Source organism: Anser cygnoides, chromosome 8 (assembly GCF_040182565.1).
Source record: "Anser cygnoides isolate HZ-2024a breed goose chromosome 8, Taihu_goose_T2T_genome, whole genome shotgun sequence".
Classification (NCBI taxonomy): Eukaryota; Metazoa; Chordata; class Aves; order Anseriformes; family Anatidae; genus Anser; species Anser cygnoides.
Genome location: NC_089880.1, coordinates 22,863,745 through 22,891,707, shown reverse-complemented (window position 1 = coordinate 22,891,707; position 27,963 = coordinate 22,863,745). Strand labels below are relative to the sequence as shown.

The 27,963-nt window shown below is 60.7% G+C and overlaps 1 protein-coding gene across 3 annotated transcripts; it reads right to left on the bottom strand.

The window, feature by feature from the left end:
- Positions 1–23: 23 nt before the first annotated feature.
- Positions 24–27,873, bottom strand: IPO13 (importin 13). 3 transcript variants are annotated; one of them, XM_048059200.2, is made up of 20 exons: positions 27,706–27,873; positions 19,380–20,116; positions 15,071–15,211; positions 14,836–14,977; positions 13,960–14,126; positions 13,493–13,613; positions 12,586–12,733; positions 12,092–12,273; positions 11,726–11,752; positions 11,062–11,196; positions 10,335–10,478; positions 9,838–9,918; positions 9,078–9,215; positions 8,887–8,983; positions 7,103–7,155; positions 1,457–1,523; positions 1,228–1,286; positions 983–1,072; positions 678–859; positions 24–573 (listed from the first exon to the last, which is right to left on the bottom strand). In XM_048059200.2, exons 1-20 carry the CDS (start codon positions 27,766–27,768, stop codon positions 474–476), a joined length of 2,874 nt encoding a protein of 957 aa, XP_047915157.1. In that variant the 5' UTR covers positions 27,769–27,873; the 3' UTR covers positions 24–473. The 3 variants fall into 3 exon arrangements, with proteins under 3 accessions (XP_047915157.1, XP_047915158.1, XP_047915159.1); XM_048059201.2 differs by having other exon boundaries at positions 24–570; XM_048059202.2 differs by lacking the exons at positions 24–573; positions 678–859; positions 983–1,072; ... (1 more) ...; positions 1,457–1,523; positions 7,103–7,155 and adding an exon at positions 7,183–7,584.
- Positions 27,874–27,963: the final 90 nt, after the last annotated feature.

Sequence of the window (27,963 nt, the reverse complement as noted above, 5' to 3'; positions counted from 1 at the left end):
CCGCAGTGACGACAGCCACGCCGTAGAAATATCCTTAATATAATTAGGTGCAGGGCCTCCCCCCTCCCAACCACACACATACAAACGAGCAGGGGGCGAGCCCCCCCGCACAGCCAGTCCCTGCCGCGGGCGCAGGGGCAGCCTCCCCTGCGTGGGGCCGTGCTGGGGCAGGGTGGGCAGCCCGGCCACGGGGCAGTCCGTGCCGGGGGTGTCCTGCCCTGCCCCCCCCCCCCCCCCCGCCGCCTCCTGCAGCCGGCACTCCCGTCCCCTGCAAGGGGGGAGCATGCTGGGGGAACAAAAGATGCTGACACGGAGATGCGGCCACCAAGTCTAGCTGAGGAGCGTCCCGAGTGGGTTAATTCTAGGTGGAGGGTTATTCTACGAGCCGTACTGCAGCAGGGCGGGGAGGATGGGGGCTTCCTGGCGGGGAAGAGCTGGTCTGGGTTAAATTGTCCGCGGTCCTGGGCGGGCGCTCAGTAGTCTGCTGTGTACTCCGTGCCATGCAGCCCTCGGCACAGCAGGGTGAACTCCTTCACCATCTCCTTCACTCGCCGCTTGTTCACACGCTCTCTGCTAACACGGAGGGAGGGACAGAGGTGAGGCAGGCAGCAGGGACGGGCTGCGATCATCCCCGGCGCTCGTGGGACACGGCCACCGCAGTGGGGAAACACACAAACCTGAGGATCTGCTGGCTGAAGGTCTCTTTCTGCTCGGGGCTGACGCGGGCTGAGGGGAAGCCGTCCTGCTGCATGGCCTCCTTGATCCAGATGCTCAGGTAGCTGAAGCAGTGCTTGTTCAAGGCAAAGAGGATTTCTGCAAAGTGATCCATGAGGCTGCGGGAGGCCTGGCCGCCAACGCCCTGCGACAGAGCAGACAGACCCTGCTGAGCCACGCGCCGAGGTGCTGAGCTCGGCTCCGCGCCCGCTGCCTCTCGCAGCCCCGGTGTCACCCCCGCCCGCCCCCTCACGCGCGTGCCACTCACCTCCAGCACTGCCTGCAGCAGCACTTTGCCGTTCTCGTGCACCACCTGTCCCACCGGGGCGATCTCTCCGCAGCGGGGCAGCAGCTCTGTCTGCAACACAGCGGCCGGCCCGCTCAGCACCAAGGCAGGTCCCTGAGCTCCCCTGCCTGTCCCGCGGCCCCACTCCTGCCCTCCTGGCTCTCGGTGGGCTGCAGCACAGCCCCTGGGGGCCCTAGGGATGCAGCTGAGGAAGCCGTGATACTCACAAAGAAGCCACAGGATGCTTTCACCGTTGGGGCCTCAGGGAACTTGAGGGAAAGGACACCTGCAGGTGGAAATCACTGAGGTGAGCGGCCAGAACCTTCAGGCACCATCCCAAACCAGTCCCTGGCTGGTTTGCTCCCAGATCCGCAGGAGCAGCCCGGGCTCCCAGCAGAGGGCTGGGGAGCAGGTGCCTGCGTGTACAAGGCTCCTGGCCCTGCCCGTGATACTCACCACACTGAAACACCGCCTTGACGTCCAGGTTGCTGCACAGGAAGAGGTCTGGCTTCCTTTTCAGAGCCTGCAAGGCACACAGACAGGCCGAATAAACACAACCCTGCAGAGGCGGCCAGGAAGACTCCTAGGAACCCGGCGCCCCAGGCAGCCTCTGCCTGGACGCACACTTACCTGGGCACACGCATGGCAAACAGCAGATTCACACAGTACAGAAGGAAACCATCGCTTTCCCCCCCAAGAAAATGTCAACCAAATATCCAGGCCGTTCGCAACACCCAGGGAGCTCTGACCCCAAGACCTGAGGATAGATGCCAAGGAGGCGTACGCACAAACGCTTCAGACACAGAGGACAGAGGTTTCCTGTCCCAGCAGGATGGGACAGGCAGAGGCAGCGCTCCTGGGACACTGGCAGCCACGCCGGGCCCAGCAGAGGATAGCTCTGGCTTGGTCCCCTCCTCTTGAAGATGCTGGTGTTCCTGGGGTCACGGCCACTGGTTCACGCAGTGACCCATGTTTTGGTTGCCCCCAGCCTGGACCAACAACTCACTCTGCTCTGGCTGCAAGGCAGAGGAGGCAACGAGATGCCAAAATTGCTTGGCAATTCCTGGCAGCCAGTACGAGATCAAAAAAAGCCGTGGTTTTATTCTGCCGCTCGGTGACCCCACCAGCCACTGTGGGGCTCAGGCTTTGCTGCTCCACCACCACTGGGGACACTCTGAGCCGTGGCACGATGGGACCATTGCTGTGGCTTTGTCCCCCCCCCGTGCTGGCACAGGACAGAAACGTTTCAGCCTCCACTTGCTGCTCCACGGGAGGGTTTCTGCCCTGCTACACAAGGCGGCCACATCTGTGCCCCCCATGCCACCGTGCCCACTGCTGTGGGCTGGCACTGGGGACAGAAGCCACGCACCTTGCCCTGCTGTCACCACAGCCTGTCCCCAGAGGTCTGAGAGCAGGACACCACGGCAGGAGCCTGGCTCCTCTCCACGCTGGGCTGAGCCACGTGCTGCCCTGAGCCCGCTCCCCGGGGTGACAGCAGGGACAGTCTTCAGCCAGCAGCACTCGGGCCACCTGCCCGCAGCCACCGTCCCCGCCTGGAGCAAAACTGATTTCTCTCCCTCCCCTTCTTGTTTCCCTTCCAGGGAAAGCCCCCGGCCATCAGCCCGGTGCAGGGAACACGTGCTGGAGAGCAGAGAGCCTGGCAGGTTTCGGTGTTACCCCATCTCATTTCTGATGCTTAGTAACACACGCTGCAAGAGGACACAGATTTGGCACTGAAGGCACTGCAACACCTGGCAGAGGTGGCACAGCCAGAGACCCGCTTCCCTGCTAGATGCAAGCGGTGGCCTTCACTGGCGAGAGCCAGGGCTGCACTATGCCCGTGTGTGTATATACAGACTGTGCTCCTTCCTCCTGACACGCTCACAGCAAGGACAGCCAGCAGATGGGCAATGGTTCGGAAACATCCGCTCCTCGCGGCTGCCACGGTCTGCTCAGCCCCATGCTGGACAAAGACGTGCAAGACACATCGTCATTTTGGCCATGGAAGACCCCCTGTTCCCCCCAGCTGCACCCTGCCAAGGGCACCTGGCTCTGGTGACACCACCCAGCCGTCGGTTCCTCTGCCCTGTAAAACCATTCAGCTGGCACAAGTCTGCCAAGACGCTCAGGTTACAAAAACCACCTACCTGCACGAAGCTTCCCCCAGCCACACCAGCCTGCGGTAGGCAGGGGCACCCGGGCTCTCCTGCAGGCCCCTGCAGCGCCCACTTCTCGCTCAGCCAATGCTACGGGTGTGAAAGCACGCTCCGATTTTGGGAGGGCTCCTTCCGCCAATGGTGAGCAGCACGCAAGCCCAATCCAGGCACGTGCATACACAGCTAATGTGCAGAGAAGCTTTTTACCCCTGCGAGATGGGGCCCTGGGGAGCTGCTCCGTTAGGAAGCTGCACCAGGTGGGTCCGGCTGCTTCTTCCCAGCACCAGGGAGCCCTGCTCCAGCCCTGGGGCCTCTCCTTGCCTGTCTGTCTGTCTTCCGTGTCTCCTGCCAGAGCTGCTCTGCTCCCGTGTTCTGGGATGGGGACAGGTCCTCAGTTTTCACCTGGCAGTGTCCCCCCATCCTCTGCTGCAGCAGGCACTGTGGAGGTAGGCGCTGGCTCTCCTGAGTGTTGTCCCGCAAGCTGGCACAGAAAGGGCAGGGGGCTCTCCTCCGTGGCAGCTGGGAGAGCCTCCAGGCAGGTCTTCAGGACAGGCTCTTCTGCAGCCGGCTCTTCTGAGGTCGGCAGGCACGGAGGGGACATGAGAGGCCACCAAGCCCCACTCCTCCAGCAGCCAAGGGACAGCAGGGGCGGCACAGCGGCGAGCCCCTGCCTGTGTCCGACACAGGGCTGCAGACGTGGTGGAGAGCTCGAGGGCTCTGCTGTCCCTAGGGAAGGGCTGTGCTCCCCTCCAGTGCCGGAGGGGGATAGCTCACATGGTCACCCAGCCTCGGCACCGCCAGAGGAGGTGACAACCGTGCAGTCTGACCCAGCTCAAGAAGGGAGAGAGGAGGAGGACAGAGGTGGCTGTGCGTGGTCAGGCACAGAAGGTCCCACATCTTCTGCCCATCAAGGCCCACGTGCTCCATCTGCCCCTGGGGACACAGCCAGGGTGCTCTGGAGGTCCGTGCTGGTGTGGAGAAGCCCATGAGGCTGGAGCTGGAAGGCTCACTGGGGAGGCAAACTGGAAAGTGCTGGCCCCATGGCCTGGGGCATGGCCCTCAGCCAGCAGCTCCTGCTGGATGCAGAAACTGAGCCAAGAGCCAGCACGAGACATCTTGGTTTGGAAACTGCACAGAGCTCAGGCTGTGCTCTGCACTCCCCTAAATCCTAACTCAGAACAACCACGCTGCAACCAGGAGCACACCTACAAGTGGTGCCTGCTGGCCAGAGAGCAGGCAAGAGTCCCAAGCACCGGACCAGACACTCCTCACCTTGTCCAGCACCTGGCCTGGGCAGTGCCACCAGAGGCTGGGGCAGATCTAACTGCAAGAGGTGCCAGCACTGCACAGTGCAGGCTTACAGTAGACTGATTAATTCATATTTAGCTTTGATTTGCAACAACAGCATTAAGAAAACACTTGTTTGAAGCCAGCACGGTCTTGTGATCAGCTAGCCATCATCACGAGTGGATTGAGAATTAACACGCTGGCAAAGCGATCAGCTGCACTAACTGGGCAGCCTCACAGCCAGCTGAAATCCCACGTCACACAGAGAGACAGCTCCCTGAACGCTTGTGACCGAGGGCTGACGTGCAGGCACCAGGAGGCAGGAGCAAGCAGGAGCCAGACGGGCCTGTCACCTCTCTTCACAAGGCTGGCGAGAAGGAAAGAACTGGCTGGAGCTCCAGTATCCATGTTGTAAACTCACAGGAAAAAAAAAACAAACACAGCATGATTCAAGAGCTAGGGAGGACAGACTCCAGAAAGAGCCTTATGAAAGCAGAGTGGATTCCCCTGGAAGAGGACAGGCCATGCTGGCAAGGCTGGGCACACCTCTGCTGTCAGGTAGTGCCTGAAGTCCTAAGAGCCAGGGGGGATGCCAGGCCATTTCCTGATGAGTTTCACAGCACCCTGCAAGACAGTCAGCCCTGGGAGAGGGGCAGGCCCAGGGAGAGGAAGAAACCTCGAAACAATCCCACATGTGAGCAGAGAGGAAGGGGATGGGGCCCTTTGGGCTCCGTGGGGTTGCTGGCATGAAAATCTCAAAGAAACATGGGGTCGGGTGGCCATCAGCATGATGTTCATTATCTCCAGACATCGAGGAGGACCCCAAGCTAGAGAGTAACTCAGTACTTTCCACAGAAACAGCCAACAGCCTCCGGAGAGCCCCTCAGGGCTGCCTAGTGCCTTCCCCCTGTGGCAGGACCACCTCTACCTGCCCTGCAGGAGCAAAAGGCTGGCTGAGAATTACTTGAAGCTCTCCCAGTGAGAGCACCTCCCCAGGTGACCTTGCAGTGCTTCCCCATGCTGTTAGGAACATCTCCTACTGCCTAACCTGACTCCTTTTCCATGATTTCCTCCCATTGCTGTTTGTTCCATTCCAAGTGAATAAAAATTACCTACGTCTTTGGCATTACCTTTCACACACCTCAAGACTCATTCAACTCCTCAGGCTTTCCTCCTCCTCACGTTTACAAGGTGACGATCTTGCTGGATGCCTTTCCCTGTGCTCTCTGGTCTGTATCTACAGAAACGCCGTGCCCCAGCCCGGGCGCAGTGCTCTAGCTGAGGTCTCGCCTGTCTGCGCGGCAGGGAAGGACACCTTTGTGGACCTCACGTCCCACTTACTGATCCTCAAACCACGTGCAAAAACCTTGTTAGAAGGTCACAGCTTTCGCGACTGGGATCACCAAAATCCGCAAACGCTTTCCAGAAACCTCAGTTATTTTACCTCTCTCAACAGAAAAAGTGGGGAAGAAAATGCTGTCACACGGTTTGTAAGATGGGACTCGTCTCAGCGGGATCTGGACTTCAAAGCGCAATGTATGGACACAGCCTGGGACAGGATGAGCAGCTTCCTCACCTGCTCCGTGCTGGCTCCGTCCCACAAGACCTGCACGTGGGCCGAGCAGCCGTCAGAGGGGGCTGCCCAACAGCTCAATGCTCACGACAAGCCGGACCCAGCACAGTGCCCAAAAGCAGACCCCCAGCGAGGCACCAGCAGACCGACTCTCTGCCAGCCCCCAGCCATTTACTTGCACCCAGGACATCAGGGCTTCTCCCCCGGCAGCCACGGCAGGCTGTGGAGCACGCCGGGCCGCTGTTGCTCCCGACAGCTGTATATACACACACAGCACAGCGCGGGCCCTGCCTACCCGCTGCCAGCGGTGACAGAAGTCCCTGGCCAAGCAAGCAGGACGTCACGCCGCGTGGTGGCACCACGAAGAGCCCCGGCACAGAGCTGCACTGTGCATAGACACTCTGACGGCAGACCCTTGCTGTCACCCTCGTTCCAAGGGGGGACAGGCAGGCGGCTCCTCCCGACACAAGCCGCGTGCCATCGAGCCAGTGCCACGGGAGCTGCAGCCGCCACGTCCCAGCCACCGTCCCCAAATGCTGCGGGGGCTCGGTGGCAGTGCAGCGCGGCAGGCTGGCCAGGCGGAGAGCCCGGTGGCACCCGGGGTCCTGGTACCACCACAAGCAGGTTGCTCGCCCCAGCAGACGAGATGGTTCAGAGCTGGTGGCCGCGCAGCCCAGCGCCAGGCTTAGGCAAGGCTGCCTGCCACCGCGGTGCCAGCCGGCCAGCTCAGCCTGTCCCGGCTCTGCAGGACCCATCGCGGGGCAGGCAGATGAGTAGGACCACGACCCCTTAATGCTCTAATTTTCTGTCACCCGAGCGTGGCTGTGGCAGCAGCCCGAAGCCCCCGGAGCTGTGCCCCCAGGCCGGGTGAGGGGGTGGCAGCTTGGGGCTGCCCTGGGGATGGTGCGAACCCAGAACTAAAGGAGAATGTTTTGTTTTCAACTTCCACGGAAACAGATGGAGAAACTCGATATTCAACTAAAAGGAAAAAAACGTTGTCAACAGAAAGCTAAAAATAGGTTTAAATTGAATTAAAAAGAGAAAGAGAGAGAACAGAAAGTGAATGAATAAGAAACTAAAACACACCTGTGCCAGGAGTTGCATAAATGAATCAACAATATCAGGATGATCCCTGGGCCCTAAAATATAATAAAGATGTAACTTAAGAGAAAAATCATACAAACAGCAACTCAACATCATATAGTTATGTGATACAGAAAGAATTTACAAGTGAAAACAGGAGTGTAAGGGAGGAGGGGTGTGTGGGGAAGGGGATGGGCAACATGAGCAGCTTGAAGCAAGTTAAAGAAACAAAACATACAAAAAATCATGAAACTTGGAGAACCCAAGAACAGAAAGAAACTGCAAAGGAAAGGGTCTGAAGCCCCAGGGTCTCCAGCTAGCGCCTGGGTGCTGCAGAGCCAAGGAGGAGATCTTCGTGTCCTTGGGGAGGGAGAGGAGGAGGAGCAGGGGCTAGCTGGGCACCATCTCCACAAGGAGAATTAGAGCTTTTGCATTGTGGGGACTGAGCGGGTGTCTTCAGAGCACCGTTTGGTCCTGGAAGATAACTGCAAGTGAACGACAACACCTCAGCAAACGCTCGACAGGCCCAGCCGGGCTCAGGCGTGCACATGCTCGTCACCAGCATCAGCTGCTCGGGAGCCCCTGGCACAGTCGCCCTCCCGCCCCGCTCCCAGATGCTCCCCGAGTCCCTGAGTCCAGCACCCCCCAAAGAGACCAGCCGGTGCCCAGAGGTGTCCGTGCCAGCACCACTCACCCTACCTTGCCATCTGAATCCCTGCACGGACACATCTCGGCCCCCGCAGGGTCGCACGTCCCCCCCTCTCCTGCTGCCCGGAGAGGACCCCGGGGTGGGAGCGCAGCCCTGGGCACGCAGCGAGCTGGGCGGCCGCTTGCTGGAGCGAGGTTTGCCTCCGAGCGCTGGCACGCGGGGGCTCTGTCCCCTGCTGCCCTCCCCTCCCTCTCCTCGTGCCGACGTGCCTGCCTGGCCCTGAGCAGGAGGACCCGAGTGCACGCACATCCACGCGCCACTGGCGGAAGCGGGGACCTGACCTCAGGGTGAGCCCGGCTCGCTCGTCACCGACCCAAGCGACACCGGAGCACGGCAGGACGTGCTCGGACCGTGGTGTCCCGAGGAAGCACGGGCTCCCCGCATCCCCCACCTCTCTAGCTCTGAGCCTCGGGCTGGGGAAGGCATCACGTTACCCTCTGATAACGTGAGAAGCTCACGTAAGAACTGGGCTGTTGAAGGACCTGGGCCAGCAGCTCCAAGGGGCACTTGTCCCTGTCATGGGGCAAGTCACCACGAGGCTGAAGGGAGCTGTGGTGTGCAGGGGCCTGTCCTAACCCCACCTGCCTTTTGTAGCGAGGAGGTAATGCAGGCAGCAAGCCAAACACGGGGCCCTGCCCTAAGCGAGGATGCTAGACACAGCAGGGACTGAGGAGGTGCTTTGACAGATGTTCACACACGTCTCCCTGCTTGTGCAAGGGCTTGGCTCGCAGCCACCACAAATGCCGCTGGTCTGCACACAACCCCCCAGGACCTCCTGGTGAATATGCAGCCAAGTAGGCCTGGGGCTCCTGCTCTAGCCTGGCACGAGGCGCCCAGCCCTGACACGGGACCGGGGCTGCCACCTGAGCTCCGAGCCCTGCACTGGGGTTTCCTGCTTCTGCTGTCCCGCAGGGAAGGTACCCACCGTCCAGGGGTTGGGATGAATCCGAGACACAGAGATGGCCCCGTTAGCTTAGCTAGGAGTGAAAACAGCCATTCCTGGAAAGACGCCTCCAGACTCCATGCATGCAACAGCCTGACAACAGCCCCAGCGCGACGAGGAGCTCATCGCACGTACCTTGCTGGAAGAGGGTCAGCGTGACGGAGGTAACGAGCAAGAAGAGGGCCTTGATGGGAGGGAAGTGGGCAGGCTCATGAGCAAAGATGTGAACCAGCTGCAAGAGACAACGGAGAAGGACTGAAGCTGTCCTGCACCCTCCCAGCCTCCCCAGGAGCGGCAGCCCCAGCTGTGCCCACGCGGGTCCCTACCTGCCGCGTCAGGTCGATGGCAGAGGCCTGGGGGATGGTGCTGTACATCTGCCCCAGCATCTCGCACAGCTGGGGCACCATGGGGGCGAAGTCATCCAGGAGGGTCTTCACCGACTTCTCAAAGATGGCACAGACAGACTGCGGGGGGGAGAGAGACAACGTGAGCGGTGGTGGTGGGAGACCTCTGCAGCACAGGATCGTGGGAGGGTTGGGATTGGAAGGGACCTCTGGAGGTCGTCTGGCCCAACGCCCCTGATCAGGCAGGGACACCTAAAGCAGGTTGCTGGGATGCTTCGCTGCTCTTCCCAGACACCAGGAAATGGCCTTCCCCTGTGGCAGGGAGGCTCCCTGAGTGCCAGGGAGGAGTTGCTGGTGGGAGGCTGCACCCAGGCTTTGCTGGACTGAGTGAACTGGAGAAATGCCATGAGAGGTGACACAGGTGTAGGTCAGAGCAGAGCTCTCCCCTCAGGGGACACAAGCATTTGGTAGCCCCAGCTCTCATCTCCCTGCTGATGGCACAGCTCCTGTAACGAAAGGAGCAGAACTGACTGGGGCAAAAGATGGACAAGAATGGCCAGGCACTGCTGCTGGTACAGCAGTGCTGGGCTGGGCAACCCAGAAAGAAACCCCTGTTACAAGGGGATGCAACTGCCTACAACAGGCTGGCAGCATCACCCAGCATCCATCTGTTGCTGTCCCCTGTGCAGGCCAGCAAGGACGGAGACAAAGCAGCAGGCAGTAACACAAGGATCCTGGTTACCTCCACCACCTGGGCATCATTCAGCCACTTGCTGAGGACCTTCTGTATGAGCTGGAAGACTTGCTGCAGAACAACTACCACCTGTGAGGAATGAGAAGGATGAAGAGAGTTGGCCCCAAAGCACTGGGGACAGGAGGTTTGGTGCTAAGCATGGCCTGGATTCAACCCTTAAAGGCACCCCTGCGTTGTCCCCTCCCTGGAGCTGGGGGGCTTTCTTCTGTGCTGAAGCAGCCTGGCACAGCTTGTGGCTGGCAGGTAGTACCTGGACTGTCCTCCAGACGGCCACGAGGGATCCTGAGACCAACCTCTGCCCACTGAGGAGAGGTTGGAAGAGTTGAAGGAGCTGCTTTAGCCAGAGTGTACCAACTGCCACCTTCATGGCACACACTGCATTCTCCACTCACTCCCCTTACAGTCTCTCCTTCTCGCACCAGCCACGTATAACAGGATGCTTGGCTAGGCTGTGGCCAACAGCATCGAGCTACTGCTGTACTCACTGGGTTGGGTCCTTGCTGCACTGGCAGCTTCTTGACTTCAGTGCTTTCGTGGTCATCATCGTGGTGGCTGATGTCTAGGGTGGTGAACAGGTTGGAGAGCAGCCCCAGGATGTGGATGATGGCCAGCTTATTGGAGGGGTTAGGCTGCCAGGGAAAAATAAAGGTAGAGCGTGACCCAGACTGCGCTGCTCAGTCCTGGTGAGGCCTCTGGGATCCGGAGGAGCTGGGACTGGAGAGGTAAAATGCCAGAGAGGGGTTCCTCACACTGTGCCCTAGTCTTCCCTCTCTACCTCTTGGCTGAGCCACGAGGCCTTCCACCCACCCTTACTGGTAGAGGAATCCTGGAGGATGCACGAGAGCACCATGGCTTGCTCCAACTGAGAGCAAACTGAGACAGCTCCCACCAGGGCGGCACGTGGAACATCACATGAGGGAGGATGACACACGACCAAAGCGTGGGTTCTACCCTGGGGTAGCAGATGCTGATCCAGACAACACACAGCTCGCAAGAGCCAAGGAGCTCCGGTCTCAATGACGAGTAGCTGCAAAGGGCAAAAAGCCTACAACCCAGCTGGTTGGCGGGTCTGTGCTCATCACTGCTCCGCCTGCCGTGGGGTGAGGGGAAAGACAACTCACGTTCAGGAGAGCTGCTTCAACACCCCACCCCGGGGACACGGCCGACAGGAGAAGCCCCTCCGGAGGCAGGCAGCAGCACGAAGGCACTCACCGTTTCGTCAGCCAGCTTTTCCAGCTGCTGGATGTAGGGGGTGATGAGGGAGTGCAGGTTCTTCAGGATCTCCTCCACTTGCAGCGCGGACAGCAGGAAGCCGAGAGCCTGCATCAGCCACATGCACTGGCTTGTCTGGGTCGGAGAGAAAACACAAGCAGGCGGGTCACTGCCAGGCACGGGCACTGCCCAGAGGTGTCCCTGCCAGCACCACCCACCCTGCCTTGGCACTTGGCTCTTTGCACAGAGCTGTCCCAGCTTCTGTGGAATCAAGCATCCCACCCTCCTGTTCACAGGGGCAGCTTGGACTCTGTCCCCATGCTTTCTCTTTCCTCCTTTTCCTCCCCAAAATGTGCCTGCAGCTGCACTGAGGTGTCCCCGCATCCTTGCTGGGAACTGCTGGAGTTATATCTCCCTGGGAGCTTCCCCCTCTTTGAGGAAATACCCCCCAGAACAACCCCTGCTGCAGCGGGAGCCCTAGGATTAGCCATGCAGAGGGTGGCAGATGACAGGTATTCCTGGCCACGCCAAGCTGGCTGCAGTGCTGAGCTCTCCTCCAGGACAGCCTAACCCATAGCGGGAGCCCTCACGTGCTCACGGTGAGCACAACTAAGGGGCATGGGGGCGAGCAGAACAGCCAGAGGTGTGAGCAAGCGCCTCTTACCTTGTGAATCTGCTTCATCAACACCTCCTACAAAACAGAAAGGGAAAGAGAAAGAAGAGAGTGAGTGCTGCAGAAAGCCTCCTCGCTTCCATGGGGGCAGGACTGAAGCAGGAAGTCAAGACAAGCAAAGACAAATTGAGTTTTCCCTAGGGAAAGGATGGATGCCCAAGTGCAACCTCATAAGTCCCTGATGGGAAGGCCAAGGTGCCACTGCCTGCCATTTCTGCATGTACAAGAGGACACTGGGTTGTTACTGCCCTAGGAACAGGACAGGCAACAACTCCCCCAGAGCAAGCAAGATGCCCTGAGCTGCTGCTTCACATCCTCTGCACACCCCAGCCTTGCTCATCCGCTCCCAGCTCTCACCTGTGACACAGCCACGATGTTGGCGGCATAGGGCGGCAGGTCGTACTTGCACTCCCGGCAGATCTTCTTCAGGGTGGAGACGCTGGAGATGGAGAGCTCAGGGTTGCCCAAGGCCTGCAGCACCAGCGGCAGCACGTTGTTAATCATGACGGGGTGGTCGGCCAGCCACTCGGAGAGGGCTCCTGCGCACACAGACAGGGTCAGACCACACCACAACAGCCAGACCCTCGGTCCCTACACCCTGGGCTGCTCAGCTTTGCTTCCCACTGTTATTATCCATCATCCCCAAGAAGGATGGCTCTGTGGCCAAGAAGAGCCTGGGCTAACTCAGAAGCAGGCAGCAGCAGCAGGACGATGGCAGGCAGAGGAGAGCCCACAGCAAGTGGCTCGAAGCCCAGAGGGCAGCTCTGGGTGGGCACAGGGGAGGCAGGGAGCTGCGCACAGTGACTCAGATGGGTCTCCCACCCCAGCCTGCACGCGAGCAAGGGCCTTACCGATCGTGAACATGACCGTGTCAGCCAGCTGCACGTTGCTGATGCTGATCCGGGGGATGAGGCCAATCAGCCCTGGCACCACATCGGAGTAATTCACATCAATGGTCTCGGCAATGGACTGGAACCCGTACAGTAAGGCCTCCGTGTGCTGCGGGCAAGGGAGAGGGACAGTCAGAGCCACGTGCCCGCTGCCATCCCCAGCCCCTGCCCCAACAATCACTCAGACCCAGCAGCAGAGATCGTGGATGCTGAGAGAGGGGAGACAGCTGCACAGTCACAGTCCCCAGGCACAGCAGGCTCCAGGGGGCAGGATATGTTCACCCCAGATGTCCCCAAGGGAAATAACAAGGCAGCATTTTAGTGACCAGAGTCTGAGAGCAATGGCTGCTCAGTGGGGATGCCGAGATGAGCTGATAGATGCCAACTAGCTGCAGGACAGAGAACCCTGTGCTTCCCCTGCACTCGTGCTGCTCCAGGCTCTGCATCGCCCCGCTGCTCTGCCTGCAGCGCTCTGGAGGTGCTGGCAGCAAACCTGGGTCCCCCAAGCCAGCCTCACAGAGCTTCTCCCCCAGAGTCAGCCAAGGGCACTCAGCATCTGGCAGAGCAGCAGGGTGGCGATACGGAAAGGACAGGGAAGGCCTCCAGCATTTGTGCTGTGCCACAGCAGCACAGCGCCGGGACAAGTCAGAACAGCAAAGGACCAAGGTCAAACCCTAGCTGGGCTCTGGTCAGTGCTAAGGACAGGGAGGTGGGAGAAAAGTTATTCCAACAGATCTCTGAGAGCCCACATGTCAAGGTGATCACGCTCTTTGCATCCATCACACCCCTTTGCTCTCAACGTCCCATGGCAAGAACAGCCCCCTCTGATGCTCCCCAATGAGGCTGACACCCAGGTCCCGTTGCTCACCTGCCACGTGGACGGCTGCTCTGTGTTGGTCAGGAGACGTCCCAGTTTGTCATAGAGGCTGCTCAGGAGCTCAGCACCCAGCATCTCGTACACGTACATCAGCGTGTCAGAGATGTCCACCCTGCAGAGACACAGGAGGGTCTCCAAATGCTGCCCCATCCCCTGCAGAGCACCGCACAGACGTGCTGCTTCCCCTCCTGCTCCCTGGCAGGGTGACAACCACACCGCCACAACCCGGTCCCAGTGTCCAAGCACCAGCTTGTCTCCAAACCACCACCACAGCCAGAACAGCTCTTGGCAGGAGGAATCTCCTCTGTGTCCTTCCTTGGGTCTCCCCCCAGCTCTGAGAGGCAGGATGCTGCCAGCATCCTCTCCTGCCCACCAAACAGGTCCCATCTGCACCCAAAGCCACGTCTGTGCCTTGCTCCTGCTACCCAGGCAAAGAAGGGCCTCGGCTGCAGCCGCACCTGTATATCCGAAACTGCTCCTTCTCATCCGAAGACCAGAAGCCGTACTCCTCGTCGGAGGGGAACTGGGCTTTGTGCAGCAGCACATCCACCAGCTGGAAGTAGACGGGCCTGTAGACCTGCTGGTACACCGCCTGCTTGTCCGGCTCAAAGGAGAGGATGTCATCCTGGTGGCAGGAGGGGGAGAAGTCAGGAGCGGCAGGGAAAGAAGACGGAGCCACTGTGCATGCTGGATGGGGCCAAGGTGCATCCTGCAGGGCTGGCCCAGCGCGGAGATGCCTTTCCAGCTCCCATAGGGTCTGCCCGATGCCCAGCCCTTCTGCAGGTGCGAGGTGTGGAGAGGACAGCATGGTCTGGGGTCTAAAAGCACGCAGGGCTCCAAGCCCACGCAATGGGCAGCAGCCCACAGCCTCCAGCTCTCGCCTTCCCCTGAGGGACCTCAATCACGAGCCCCGTGTCAGGGCCTGGCCCGTGGTCAGACACAGTATATGTTCCTCTGTGCACAGCAAGGAGCTAAACTGATGGGTTTGCTGGTGGGAAAAAATTCAGCCTGACATTTTAATTACATTAACAAGGCACTTCAAGCTGGTTCAGATTTCAAGAGATACTGGGGGTGGAAAAATTGAGCCCCAGGCCAGTATTTTTGAGCTTCCTCCTGCTCCAACCTGCAGGTTCATGTGAGACCCACTGGGCTGCTGCGACACCCAGCGTGGCCATATTGTCTCATTTTGCCCAGAAACTGAATGCTGCCCCAAGCCACTCCTCAAAAAGGGGTAAGTTAAGCCAAAAGCTTGCCCCCACCCAGTGCTATCACGGTCTCAGGCCCTGCCGTGAGCACAGGAGCCCCGGGCTGGCTGCCCCACGACAGCCACTGACCTGCAGCGTGTACCAGAAGGTGAGCGTCAAGGAACTGGTGGTTTCGTTGACAGGATAGTGCCCAGGGATGCCCGTGCAGAACATGATCATGTTGACCAGGGCCAGGAAGCTCTGCCAGTGCTCCACCTGGTCCAGCAGGGCCCTGGGGAGCAGAGCACGCCACGGTCAGGCTCGCACCAGCGCCGCGGGTCTGGCTCCTCTGAGGTGAGGCCCCCAGCGAGGTGACAGCACTCACCGGGAGTGGTTCTCCCCCAGGGCCACGGCGATGCGGCAGATCCCATGCGACGTCTCCATGTCCCCGCTCTGGACCGCCTGGCGCAGCTGCTCCTGCAGCCCCAGCACCGGGGGGATGAGCTTCAGGAGGGTGTTCACGTACCTGCAGGCACAGCCTGGATCAGCACCGGGCATTGTCTGCACCAGCACAGGCTTCCAGCAGCGTCCTACCACTTCCCAGGCCTCCCACCCAGCTTTCCCTGCCAAAAAGCAGCATTGTGGAGCAGGATGCCTCCATGAGCCTTTATTGCTACAGGACCTCTCCTTCCAGCCAGCGGCAAGGCTGGAAGAAGGCTAAATGGAAGGTGGGCTGAAGCTCCTGCAGTGGAGCCTCTGCAAGCAAAGAGAGGGGCTGGACCAGCTCTTGTCACTGTGCTAGCCCCGCGCACGCCCTCCATCACACCAGAGAGGAAGACCGCTGCCTGCGACCACCCCAACCTGCCCGGCACCGGCAGCAGTTCGTCACTCCCACAGCCAGCAAACCTGAGGGCAGCCCTTTGGGTTTGTCCTCCCCGTGCTTACAGCCAGCGCTGTCAGTGGGAACCTGCCCCACGCCGGCACGGGCCCCTCCTGTTGCACGGCCGCGAGGACGCCGGCCCCGTTTCACGTCCCCCAGCCTCCGGGGCTGGCTGCAGCCCCGCGGGGCTCCCCTTGCGCTCCCTCCTCCCCATCAGCCTCGCACACACAGGCGTCAGCCTCCCCTCGCCGGTAAGTGATTGTAACCAAGGCAACGAGCAAGGAGGCAGGGAAGGTGAAACGCAGCCCTGGGCCCCTGGAGAGCGGCTGTGCTGGAGGCTCAGCAGCCGCCTGTCACTTACCTGCCCAGCCAGGCGTGTTATCAGCAGCCGCAGCTCTTCCGCAGCCTCCCCGCCTGCCCTGCCGCGCAGGGGCCGGGGCCGCGGGGAGCAGGAGGCGCTCGCCGTGCCGGCTCTCCCCTGGGGAACGGGCAGATGCTGGCGCTGAGAGAGCCACACGTCCCCCGGCCGCAGCACGCTGCCCTGCTGGCCCTGCTCTGGCCGCTCGCTAGCGGCGAACGGAGCCGCCGGCCGCCGGCACGGGGAGAAAGGCACGCTGGTGGCAGCCCCTCCGAGGTGCGGGCCAGAAGATGCAGATGGTGGCATCTCCTCGGGTATTTCCCTCCAGCCACTTGCGGTAGCTTTCCTGAGCGAGATTTGCTGCCTTTGTATTCAGCAGCTGAACACATTTTCCCTCCAAAAGGCCAGTTGTTTCTCAAACCCCAGCACCCACAGGTCCCCCCGCAGCACCAGCACCTCCTCCTGCTCTTCCCACAACCCTCCCTACGCTCTCAGCAAAGAGAGGCCACAGCACGGCGTGGAGGACAACCCCTGAGACCAGACACGGGCAGCTCACGTGGGACAAGCTGATCCTTCCTGATCCAAAACCTGCGCCACGTCCGGACAAAAACAACAAAACCCATCAACAAACCCCAGCCTATTAAAAATCTGCTTCTAATGACACTCCTAGAAAACTCTTCTAGTGAAATTCCTCTTCAGAGGTTCAGCACCAGGTGCCAAGCAGCACCCTGCTTCTTTCAGAGGCTCCTCAGTGCCTGGTGCCCACCATAACCCCCCCCCACCGGAGCCCCCTCCCTGCTCTCCAACACCGCTGCTGCAGGAGTGCAGCCCAATGCAGGAGCACGCAGCTCCGCTCCGGCACATGCAGCATGGCTCTTTGACCTGCTTAGCCAGGGGATAATCTTCAAACGAGACAGAAAATCCAGCCCAAGCCTCCTCTGCCCAAGAGATGCAACAAAATCTTGGTGCCTGCCCTTCTGTGACTCAGGCGCTCCACTGCTCCCGACGGCGAGTCTGTGGTGAGGCGCTGCAGCTGCCAGCTCCTGGTGCAGCCCCAAAAAGAGCAGCATCCAGTCTTGGAACAGCACCCCAGAAGCAGGAAAGCAAAACATATCCTTCTCTTGCAGGGGAAAACGGGCACACAAGCCACCAACACAAGGGACTGACTTACCCACGGGTACGGCAGCCAGGGGTCATGGCCACCGTAGCACGGGTAGGCAGCGCACCTGCAGGAGCATCCCTCCTGCCCTGATCCCACCAGGCAATAGGAAGGGAGAGTCCTCTCACGGAGTATTTTTATGCAGCTCGCCACCGAGCCTTTCGCTGAAATTAAAAATACCCCTGCAGGATTCCCTCTGCAGGAATTTCAACGAGGCCAGCTGGGAGGGGGCGAGGAGGAAACAGCCATGGGAAGCAGAGCACATCGGGGGAGCCCAGGGCCAAACCCCATCACAGAGCGATGCTCCGCACAGCTCGGGCTGCTCTGCAGAGGACCAGGCCAGCAGGGCAGCACCGAGGATGCCCTGGGCAGCAGGGAGCACGCAGGCAGGCCCTGGTGAAGACTGGGGAGGGAGAGAGCAGCTGAAAAGCAGCAGGAACCTCCGAGACCGGCAAGAAAAGAGAAAGAAAGGTCAGGAGCCTCCCCGGGGGCTTCGGGAGGAGCTGGATCTGCTGTGGCTGAGCAACAAAGGCGGAGGGCGGGACTGCTGGCACCGGGAAGGCTGGTGGGGACACGGCTAGGAGAAACTGAGGGTCCCTGCCCCTTTGTGGAGTGTCACCGCAGCAGTGGCTCCCGCTCGAGAAGACTTCCAGGACCTCAGCGTGGACCAAAACCCTGCTCCAGCCGGCCCCCACCAGCAGCTGGTGCCCCTGCCAATGCGGCCAGCCGTGACACACGCCGCCTGGCAGGGCAGCTCGGTGACAATGGCCCTGCTGTCCCCATGCTCCAGGAGGCGTACAGAGAGGGGGGAGCTCTGCCACGGGTGACAGAGCCGGGAGGAGGATGGCGAGAGGCTGCGAGGAAGCATCCAGAGCAGCGGGACCCAGTGATGCGGGAGCTGCAGTGTGGTCCTTGCACAGGAGCAGAGAGCAACCCCCTGTGGTCCTCTTGCTCTTCTCACCATAACTTGCTTTGCAAGCCCCCCAGAAAGCTCAAACAACTGGGGAAGAGTGCTGCAGGACCAGGCTCCTGCACACAGACGGGGAATCACATCTGAAGGACATGTGAGTGTCGAGGGAAACAGAAGGGAGGAAGGCAAAATGTCAGGCATTCAAGACCTGCAAGTCACCTTCTCCCACACCTCATTTCCTGCACTAATCCTGCTACAAGGTGGCTGCGCTGGCCCAAGAACTCCTGGTCTGCAGCCACAGCACCTCTGCCGTTGCAGAGGGCAGCCCCAGGGCTGACGGCAGCTGAGGCAGGGACCGGTGCTGACAGCACAGCAGCAGCACCGCCGCAGAGGGTCGGAGCCTGCGTGCTGCACGGCTCAGCCCAGCTTCAGCTAAACCCTCCTCCTGGCGGGGATGCGGGAGGTTGCTAAGCAGCCAGGAGGAGATGTGGCCCAGGGATCCGGAGGAGATGCACTTTCCCTTCTGCAGGCATCGGTCCCAGGAGCTGACAGCAGCTCAGACAACGCTGCCAAGACGAGGAGCTCGGAGCCCCGCGGCGCGGCCCTGCGGGACCTTCCCCAGCCTTGGCTCTTGGCTCCGGGCAGCCACAGCCACAAACAAAGGACGAGTCCTCAGCTGGGCCACGCTGCTGGAGTCAGGAGGAGGGAGAAGGCAGCCAGGTCTGGGTTTATTATCTCTGTATCAGATACACTCCTTGGCTGGACCTGAGGCATAAGGCAGAGGAACACCTCTGGCCAGATCCTGGGCAGCTGCTCCCCGGTCAGACTGTAGGGTCTGGCACAAGGAGCCAGGGGGAAAAGCTGCTGGAGAGGAGGAGGATGGAGAGGGGCTGTGGCTGCGTCCTCACTGCCGTGAGGGCAGCTGGCTGTCCTGAGTGCTGCTGCTCAAACGTGACACCCAGCACGAGGAGTAGGCCAAACGGCAGGGAACAGAAGCAGGGGCCAGCACAGTGCAGGAGCACCAACAGCAGAGCTCAATTTACACGTCCTGGTCCCCGGGGTGTACCAGGCAGACAGTGAACAGCACGTCCCCGCCAGCCCACCCCACACCCCGGGAAAGCCCTCCAGCAGGGTGTGTAGCAGTGGTAACGTACACAACACAAAGCTGCCCACCAGACAACTGCGGTGCAAAGCCTTCCAGCACCAACCAGGTGAGACCAGGAGAACCCAGCTGCTCGCATCTTCTCTCCCACTTCCAAACCCTGCCACCGCCATCTCCAGGCCCAACAGTAGCTAGGAAAAAGCCCGAGGTTTCTCCTGCCCACCCCATTCCCCTAAAGATGCCTGGGAGCAACAGCCTGGAGGGCACAGGAGAGGCTGCCCTTACCTCTGGGCATCTGGCTGGGAAATGGCGTTGACAACCGCCTCCACCGCCGTGTCGAAGAGCTCCGGGTCCTGCAGGGAGGTGAACGCTGCTTGGATCAGGTTCTCGCAGTCCATCAGGGGGATCTCCAGCTGGACCCAGCTGGAGAAACACTTCAACACCTTCTGCTTGATGAAGCCCGGGGAGTCCTGCTGCTGCAGCAGCTGCTCCAACAAGGGGAAGACGGAGCCGCACTCCTGCGCCAGGACGCTGCGCACCTGGCCCTTGCGGTACTGGGGCAGGCGGCTGGTCTGGAACTCCTCGGGCAGCACCGTCAGCAGCTCCAGCAGCGCCAGGCACCGCGCCCGCCCGTCCACGTTGGAGTCCTCCGCCTGGAACATGCGCACCATGTCCGCCACGGCGCAGGGCCAGGCCTCCGGCATCATGCTGAGCGCCAGCGAGGCCAGCGCCACGCACAGCCTGGTGAGCACGATCTTGGAGCCGCCGGCGAAGCGGGTGATCTGGGTGAAGAGCTGAGACTTGAGGCTCTCGTACTGGTCGGCCGGGATGTCGTTCCAGTAGCGGGAGATTTTGATGTGGAGGGCGCTGGCGCCGAAGTACTGGATCTCGGGCACCTTGTCCATGTTGAGAAGCAGCCAGCTGAAGTGCCACGCCTGCGGGGACACCTGAGCCTGCATCAGCCATTTCTGAGCCAAGTTCTTGTTCTCGATGTTGGGGTCGTAGTACAGCTGGTGGAGAGCCTGGAAGAGACAGGGGAATGCCTCAGGACAGCCGAACGTGGCCCTGTCCTGTCCCTGGGCGCAGACCCAGCCATCATCACAAGGCCGGGTGCTGCCACCCTCCCTCACCAGGCTCCCGGTGAGGTGAAAGATCCGGCAGCAGCATCAGGGACCCACAAACCTGTCCTCCCCTCCTTCCCGCTCTGGAAATTTCTCTTCCTGAGTCACCTCCTGCCCTCTCCTTCGCCCGGACCAGACCTGCCAGCGGCTGCCACAAGGGCGCCTGCGCCAGGCCCGGTGGCACGGCCTCACCTGCAGCGAGGTGGGTCCTCCCTGCCTCCGCCAGCACGTTAGTGCCACTGCAGATGTTTCCGTCTGTCAGGTTTTAGGCAGCTCTGGAAAACCACAGTCGCTAAGCTCTTAATCTCTGCACCGAGTCCCTTTGAAGTGCTCCCAAGCCCGCCCAGCCACAGCTGAGCCGTGGAGCTGGCCTCGAACTCTGCCCCCACCGCTGCCTCCCGGGACAGTCGGGCTGCTCGCTCAGTTTCCCCTTACAGAAGAGGAGAACATCACTTACCTGCTCCCGCAGGCTGCGAGAGATCTAGTTACTGCTTTGCAGAGCTCACGGATCAGCATGCAAGGCCCTACACCGGCTGCAGGGCTTTATTTGCAGAGGAACATCCTACAGTGCTTAAGCTTAACGTTAACAGAGTGGGCAAGGTGGGCACAAAGGGACAAAGGCGCAGCGCGTGGCTTGTGGCAGAAGTGCATTCCTCTACACAGGCCTGCAAAACCCAGGAAGAAAAGTCTCTGCCTGCCAGCGCCAGCACAGCACAGCCCCTGGGACCGAAGGGACAAGCCTACTGCAGGTCGGGCAGAGCCACCACAGGGACATGGCTGGTGATGCCCCCAGCATATGAGGTGGGAAGAAACCAAACTCCATCTTCCAGCAGCGAGCCCTTCAGCTGTGTGCAGCACGATTCGTTTCAAACCACTGACTGTGTGTCCCAGGAGCAAGGAGTGGTGATGGCATTTGTCAGGCTACCACGCAGCCGCTGCGCCCTGCTATCAAGCTGGAGGATGGTTCCAGCAGGTGCAGAGGACTTTTTGTGGCCCCATCCTGGCTCCAGGTCTCAAATATCCTCCTCCTCCTCCTTCCCCTTGAAAGCTCTCTGAAATTCTTGTATGGTTCTTGTACCCAGGAGGGGATTTAAGCCCTATTTTTAAGCACGCAAGGCTGGCAGCCTAGGGCACAAGAACACGCTTCCTAAGCAAGCACTCGTACCTCATGTTGTTTCCCAGCACAAGAGCAAAGAGCACAACAAAATGGCAGGAACATTAAGGAGAAGGCATTGCCTGGGACATCATGTGAAATGTCTCTCTTTTTTTTTTTTAAGACTTAGATTCAGGGAGAAACGAGGATAACCTCTTTATGAGAAATAAGGAGGTTATGAAATACATGGCAGGAGACACAGTAAGCCGATGGACTGCAGAAGATCAAGCTCTGTCCCACTGAAAGATGCACCCCGACACAAAAAGGTTAACCATGGGGAGGGAAAAATCTGTCCTGAGAGAGAAGTGGCCAAGATGAACATGAGTTATCAACAGACATCTGAAACCTTGCTCTGCTCTCAGTTATTTTGGACTCTTGCCTGAAGCAGTGCTCAATTGTTGGGGCAGAGGCACTACCCGCCCCATCAAAGACATAATTTACCTTGTTACTGAACAGGAGATGTGGACGTGCTGCTCTGAGCTACTCTCGGGGCTGGGAACCTGGCCCTCACCTGCACGTAAGCCAGCGTCCTGCTCTCCTGCTGCAGACTGAGTCATCCTGCAGCAGGGCTGGGGCTCTGAACCATCTCCTCCTCTTACTGTCTTCATTTTGTTTGCTCTCGTCAGAGCTTGCTTCCTGTGTTCTTACCAAGACAAAACTCACTTGAGGTTTAGAGTGACCCTATGCAAGGACGTGCAACCTGCAGGAGCTTGGGGGCATCTCCAGCAGAGGCCCCAGGGATGAGCGCTGGAGCTGCTCAGCACCTCCACAGTGACCTGGGAGGGTGAGTGGTGAGGTGACAAGGTCTATGCACCCAGGAGTCTTGCTGTAAGCTGTTAGGGGGCAATATTCTGGGAAAACATCCCTGCTGGCTTTCTCACTTCCTCTTCTTGTCCCTGAGCATCCTGCTGGGGACAAGACCTGGTGTGCTGGCTCTGGCCTGAGGACAGCTGGACACCAGCTAGAGATGCCCCACCTGTACCTGCCGTAGTGCTCTGCACAACACAAGAAAGCTCCTAGGGGACCTTCAAGGATGGGTGTCAATGCTGAAATGCTGACCATCCCAGTTCATCTCAAAGCACCAGATGAAACCCTAAGGAGAATGCTGGGTTGTCTCCCTTGCCTACCACCTACACGAGCCATGTACCATCCTCTGCCAGGAGTGCAGGACACAAGGCTGCAAGGCAGCGTGCTCAGCAGGAGGGTACCTGAACGCACAGCACACTCGTCCCTAGCAAGAAAAGGCAGAGTCTTCATTCTGCAGGCAGGCTTTGGCACCAGCTGCTGCTTGACTTTCACTCTAGACATCGCCTTGCCAGCCAGCGCTCTCAGGCCCAGAAGGAAGTGCTGGAGATGATGCGGGGAACTCACCAGTGCCAGGAGGGAGAAGCAGAAGGCATGAAATTGGGCAGCGACATCTAATAGGATGGCTTTGTGCATTCTGATTTAAAAGCGTGGCTGACACCAGACCTGCCTCCTCTGCAATTAGACCTGTAACATGAGACCTGGTAAACAGCCGGGCTGTCAGCTATGCCCTTTGGCCAGGGAACGAGCTTTCTCCAACATCATCTCTGCTTGGTTGAAAATAATTCAAGCTTGTTATTATGGGCCTTCCCTGCTCTAAAAAAGCTGTGGTCAGAGCCCTTTGGGCTTCAGTTACCGGCGTGGTGTCAGCCACTCGAGAGCACCAGAAGAAGCTTGCCCACAAGGTCAGAGCTCCCACTCTGGTCCCTCTGGAAAGCAGGAGGGGGAACAGCCCAGGGATCATGGATATCAGCTCACGCTGTGGCACCAGCAGGGAGAAGGAGCTGCAGCAGCTGCTCTGAGCTCAGCACCTCTGCAGCCCTCATCCCTTGCAGCCCCTGCAGAGCACAGCCGCGGCAATTTGTCGCCCTGACTGCAGGGTGCCTGATGAACACGGGGCCTGCCAGCTCGCCAGGGGCTGGTGCCCAGCAGCACGGCACTGCCAGTGCCATTTGAGCGGTGACAGCAGCCCCACACACCGAGCAACCTGCCTGCTGCTTCCCAGCAGGGCCGCTGCGCCTCCAGGGGCTTCTCTGCAGCCGACAGAGGGGACCGGGCAGGGAAAACAGCCCGTGCAAACACACCCCGGTTCTGCTCTGTGCCTGGCACCCAGGGCCGAGGGCAGCAGCGACACGTCTCCTTCAGGACGGCCTCCAGCCTCCTGCTGCAGCCTCTCGCCCTCCCTCCTAGCTGAGCGCACGCTCGCCGCGCCAGCGCTCCAGGCCTGCAGCGGCACTGCCATTACCCGGCCTCTGCCGAGCGCAGGGAACGTCATCCCGCCTCCCCCCCCCCCGCACACCAGCCAGCCTCCCTCCGAAATGGCAGGGGAGCCGGGCAGAAAGCAGCCTCCTGCCGAAGCACGGAGGATAAGGAATGTGAAATAAAGCCAATTGCGTTCCCCTCTCCGAATAAACGCGCCGCCGCTTCGGCCGCTCTTCACCCCCAGCCTGCCCACGCGGCCTGCTGGCAGTGGGGACGGTGCTGCAGCCCCCGAGCAGCTCGGCTGTGGACAAATCCTCTCAGAGGACAGCGTGGTCCCCAGCACAGGCAGGCTGCAAGGGACAGGCATGCTCTCGGTGTGACACCAGGCTTGGAAAGGACCCCAGGGCACCTGCCGTCCCCTGGGCCTGGGCCCTGCACGAGCAATGGGTGAGCGGGACTTGAGAGGAGAGCTGGGAGCAAAGAGCCCAGGACAGGAGCACCCCTGTCCACCACGTCTTGCTCCTTCTTCTCACCCCAGGGAACCAGCTCAGAATCCTTCTGAGGCCCCCAGGCTCCTGTCCCACCAACTCCCCCTGCACAAGAGGTCGCTGCTGACCAGAGGCTCTCATGACAGCGTTGCAGAGCACAGCGGAGGCCTGGCAACCACAGCAACGTGCCAGCCTCTCGTCTGACTGCCGTCATGACACAGGAAGGAGCTAGGTGTTCAGCCAAGGGTGGTTCTGGTTCTGCTTAAACGGCAAACGAGAGGACTCCTCGCTTCCCTCAATTTTGCGAGAACATCCCCCCGAGGCCCCTAACTCACCATCAAAGGCACAGACGCCCCGTCAGGCATAGACGGGCTGCCTCTGAGGAACAGCTGGGCAAGCTGCTGCCAGCAGTGCACTGGACAGGAAGAATCATTCCTTCACCCCAAGCTGTCCATAATTGTTGTTATCAGGTATCACAAGACAGTCAATAATATTTTTCCAAACAAACCAGGTGCACTTGGGTTTCTCTTCCCCCTTCTCCTAGGGTGAAGGCAGCCCTGGCAGCGGCCACCTCACCCAGCCTCAGCATCTCCCACGAGCAGCCCCCAAAGCCACCCCCTGGTCACCGCGGACTTGGACACCAGCTCCACACACGCCACCTCCTTGTCCTGCTGGAGGTGCTGGGCATTCATCACGCACCTCCAGAGAGGTGCACGGCAATCTAGCAGCGTGGCATCCCTGAGCCTTCCAATGTGCTAGGGAGAAGATGTCAGTGGGTATTACCGGCACCCCAGAGGATGAGAGGTAGGCCAAAGGAGGAAAATCCTGGAAGGATTAAAAAAAAAAAAAAAAAAAAAAAAAAGAGGGAGAGCTTAGAGCTTGCAATAGGGAAATTCCCCCAGAAAGGCCCTGGGTTCCCTCTTGTTTCAAAAAGGGGGATTCTGCTACGGCAGATTCAGCTGCACTGAAAGCAGGCGAAGAGGGTCTCATCCCTCTCCTCCTGCCTCTACCACCCCACTGCAGTGGAGGGTGCTGCCAATGTTGACCCAAGGCAGACCAAACTGCAAGGCATAAGTCCTTCAGCACAGCCTCCCCCTGCTCCTGTGAGACATATACAGCCAGCAGAGACCAAGCATTTGTCACCCACCCTGAACAGAGCAGAGCTCGCACCGCAGCAGGAGTTTCACCTCCCCGTTGTACTGCCGCCCATCACCAGGCTGTCAGCCAAGTCGGGGACGGCCCTGGGCACGGAAAAGCACACACAGTTCAAGAGCCAGATTGCACCGTTTAGGCCCGGGGAGGCAAACCACCCTCGAAGCCCGAAGGCCTTGGATCGCTCAGCCTTGCCTTGTCTCAGGCTCCTCCAGCTCAGCGGCAGGTGCACGGGGAAGCGGTGCCAGCCCGGAGCCCCCGGGTGCCCAGCGGGTCGGCGCGGCACGGCCGCAGCCTGCTCTCCTTGTGCTTAAGCCAGAGCAGCATCTAGGTCAGGCTTGGCAGCAAACAAGAAGCGGCCGCAGGCCAGAGCCCTGAGCGCCCTGACACAGCAACCGGAGCAGAACGGCTCTGCCGCCACGCAGCCTTGCTCCTCCATGTCGAGGGGGAGCTCCGGGAGGAAAACACGGAGCAAAAACCACCAACATCCGCATAAAAAATAACAAGGGGGTATGGATGGGCCTTCCAAAAATGGGAATTGTCTACTCTAAAACCATCAGGAGAGCGCGATGGGCAACGCCTGGCCTCCTCTAAAACCATCAGATGGGCACTGCCTGGCCAGAGACCGGGTATGATGGCCACAGGACGGCTTCCACCATGGGGACCTGGAGACGCCCTGACCCTCTGCCCTAAGAGCTAACCAGCCCTCGTTCTGCCTCCAGCCCCAGCGCTCACACCGACTGACTCAGCGCGGAGCCGAACCCCGACTTTAATCAGCATTCAACGTTATTAATAGAGCCGTGCACAAAATCTGACAGGCAGAAAAGCCCAGGCCGGCGGAACATCATTTATTTGTCAGTACCAACTCTGACAAGGCGGCTCTGCCCACCGCCCTCCCACCTGCCCAGCCCCCAGCCAGAGCCGAATTCTGCGGGATTTGTGTCAGAAACACCCTGCCGCCCCCCTCTGAAAAGCGACACGGGGGGGGCCCCGAGATGCTCAGCCTCTGGGCTCCTTCTGGTCCCACCCCACGTTTCTCCCTCCCTGTCCCCAGCCCGCGCTGCCCCCCCCGCGGCCTGCAGCTGCATCTCCTGGGGACGTCAACCAACGATGGCAAAGCCTGCGACTGCGAGAGCTCGGGCGGGCAGGGGGATGGGAGCCGAAGCATCCTAGAGGGCAGATCTGCCTCCTCCCCGGCGTCGGGAGACCGAATGCGGCGCAGCGCGGGGAGGGAGCGCCGTGCTTCTGCACAGCCCGCGCCAGGCTGCCCCCCGGGCACTGCCCACCCTCCTCGTGCCGGCTTCGTGGCTGGTGCAGACAAAGAGGTGGTTTGTGCCTGCTGGAGAAGGAAATCTGGGGAAAAAATGTCCAGCATCCCTGACTGTACGAGGGTTAAGCTGCAGAAGGTAGCGTTAATGGGGCATTTTTGCAGACGTGGGTTAATCCTCAGGGCCGCGCTCCATCCCGGTGTCACCGGTGGGCTCTGTCACCTGCGGCCACAAAGGGAACCAGTGCCTGGTTACAGACCTGGCTCGTGGTCTGACACCTCCCCAGGCCAGGTAGGGGTGGGTGCGGGACGCCGGCGATGCGCCCGCCAGCGGGCCCGTGGGCACCGCTCTGGCAGGAAGCTGGGGCTATTCTTATCCAGGAAAAACGAGGACGCTGGGATTCCCGCTAGCTGTCTGGGGACCCGGCTGCGGATCGAGGTGTCGGATGCGTGATAAGACAGGCGGCTGCAGGAATCAGAGCTCCCTCGCTGCTCGCCCCTCACCTGCCCCAGCACCTCCACCATCACCCAGGGGAAGCGTTTGCCCCTCGGGTACCCCGCTCGGTCTCCACGACAGATTTCGGGTCATTCTCCACGACGGATTTCGGGTTCTTTGGAGGCTAGCAGGAACTCATCCACAGCAGCGCGCCCCTGCCAGACCCCAGCTCTCCCCAGCGGCTGCCAGCACCCCAGCCCTCAGCACCCCGGAGGCTGCCCCTCTCTCCCCGCAGCCACCTCGGGGATCCTGGAGGAGCCTCGGGGAGGGAGGAACGGGCGCGGGGTGAGGAAGGCACTGGGGGGCTGAGGAAGGCTCTGGGGGCTAAAACAAGGCGCTGGGGGGGGTGAGGAAGGCGCTGCGGGGCGAGGAAGCTCCCCCGAGCAGGGCCCTCCCCGCCTGCTGGGGACGCTGCCGGTGCGGCGCCGCTCGCCCCCCGCGCCCCGCGGGCTGCGCGCCCCCTTCCTCCCGCTCCCATTTCTGCCTCATCATCTTCCTCCCCCCCGGAGGCTTCTCCCCGGCGCACGGAGCGGCTCCGTTCGGCACGGAGGCCGCCGAGCCGAGCCGTGCCGAGCCGTGCCGAGCCGAGCCGTGCCGGGCAGCGAAACCCCGCGCCGCGCAGCACCGGAGCGGGCCGTGCCGAGCCGAGCCGAGCCGAGCCGAGCCACCCCGAGCCCGGCCCGAGCCCCCCTCCCGCTGCCCGCTCACCTTCTCCACGTTCTCCACGGTGAAGTCGAGGCCCTGCGGCGGCGCCTCCGCCCTCCGCTCCATGGCTGCGGCGGCGCTGGGCGGCGGCGGCGGGCGCAGGACGGCGCCGGGACCCGCCTCCGCCTCCCTCCCGCCCCGCTCGGCTCGGCACGGCTCGGCTCGGCTCGGCTCGGCACGCCCCTACCGGGCGGACCGGGGGCCGAGCTCGGCCGCGCCGCCCGCCGGGAGCCGTAGTCCCGGCCCCGCGCCCCGCCCCGG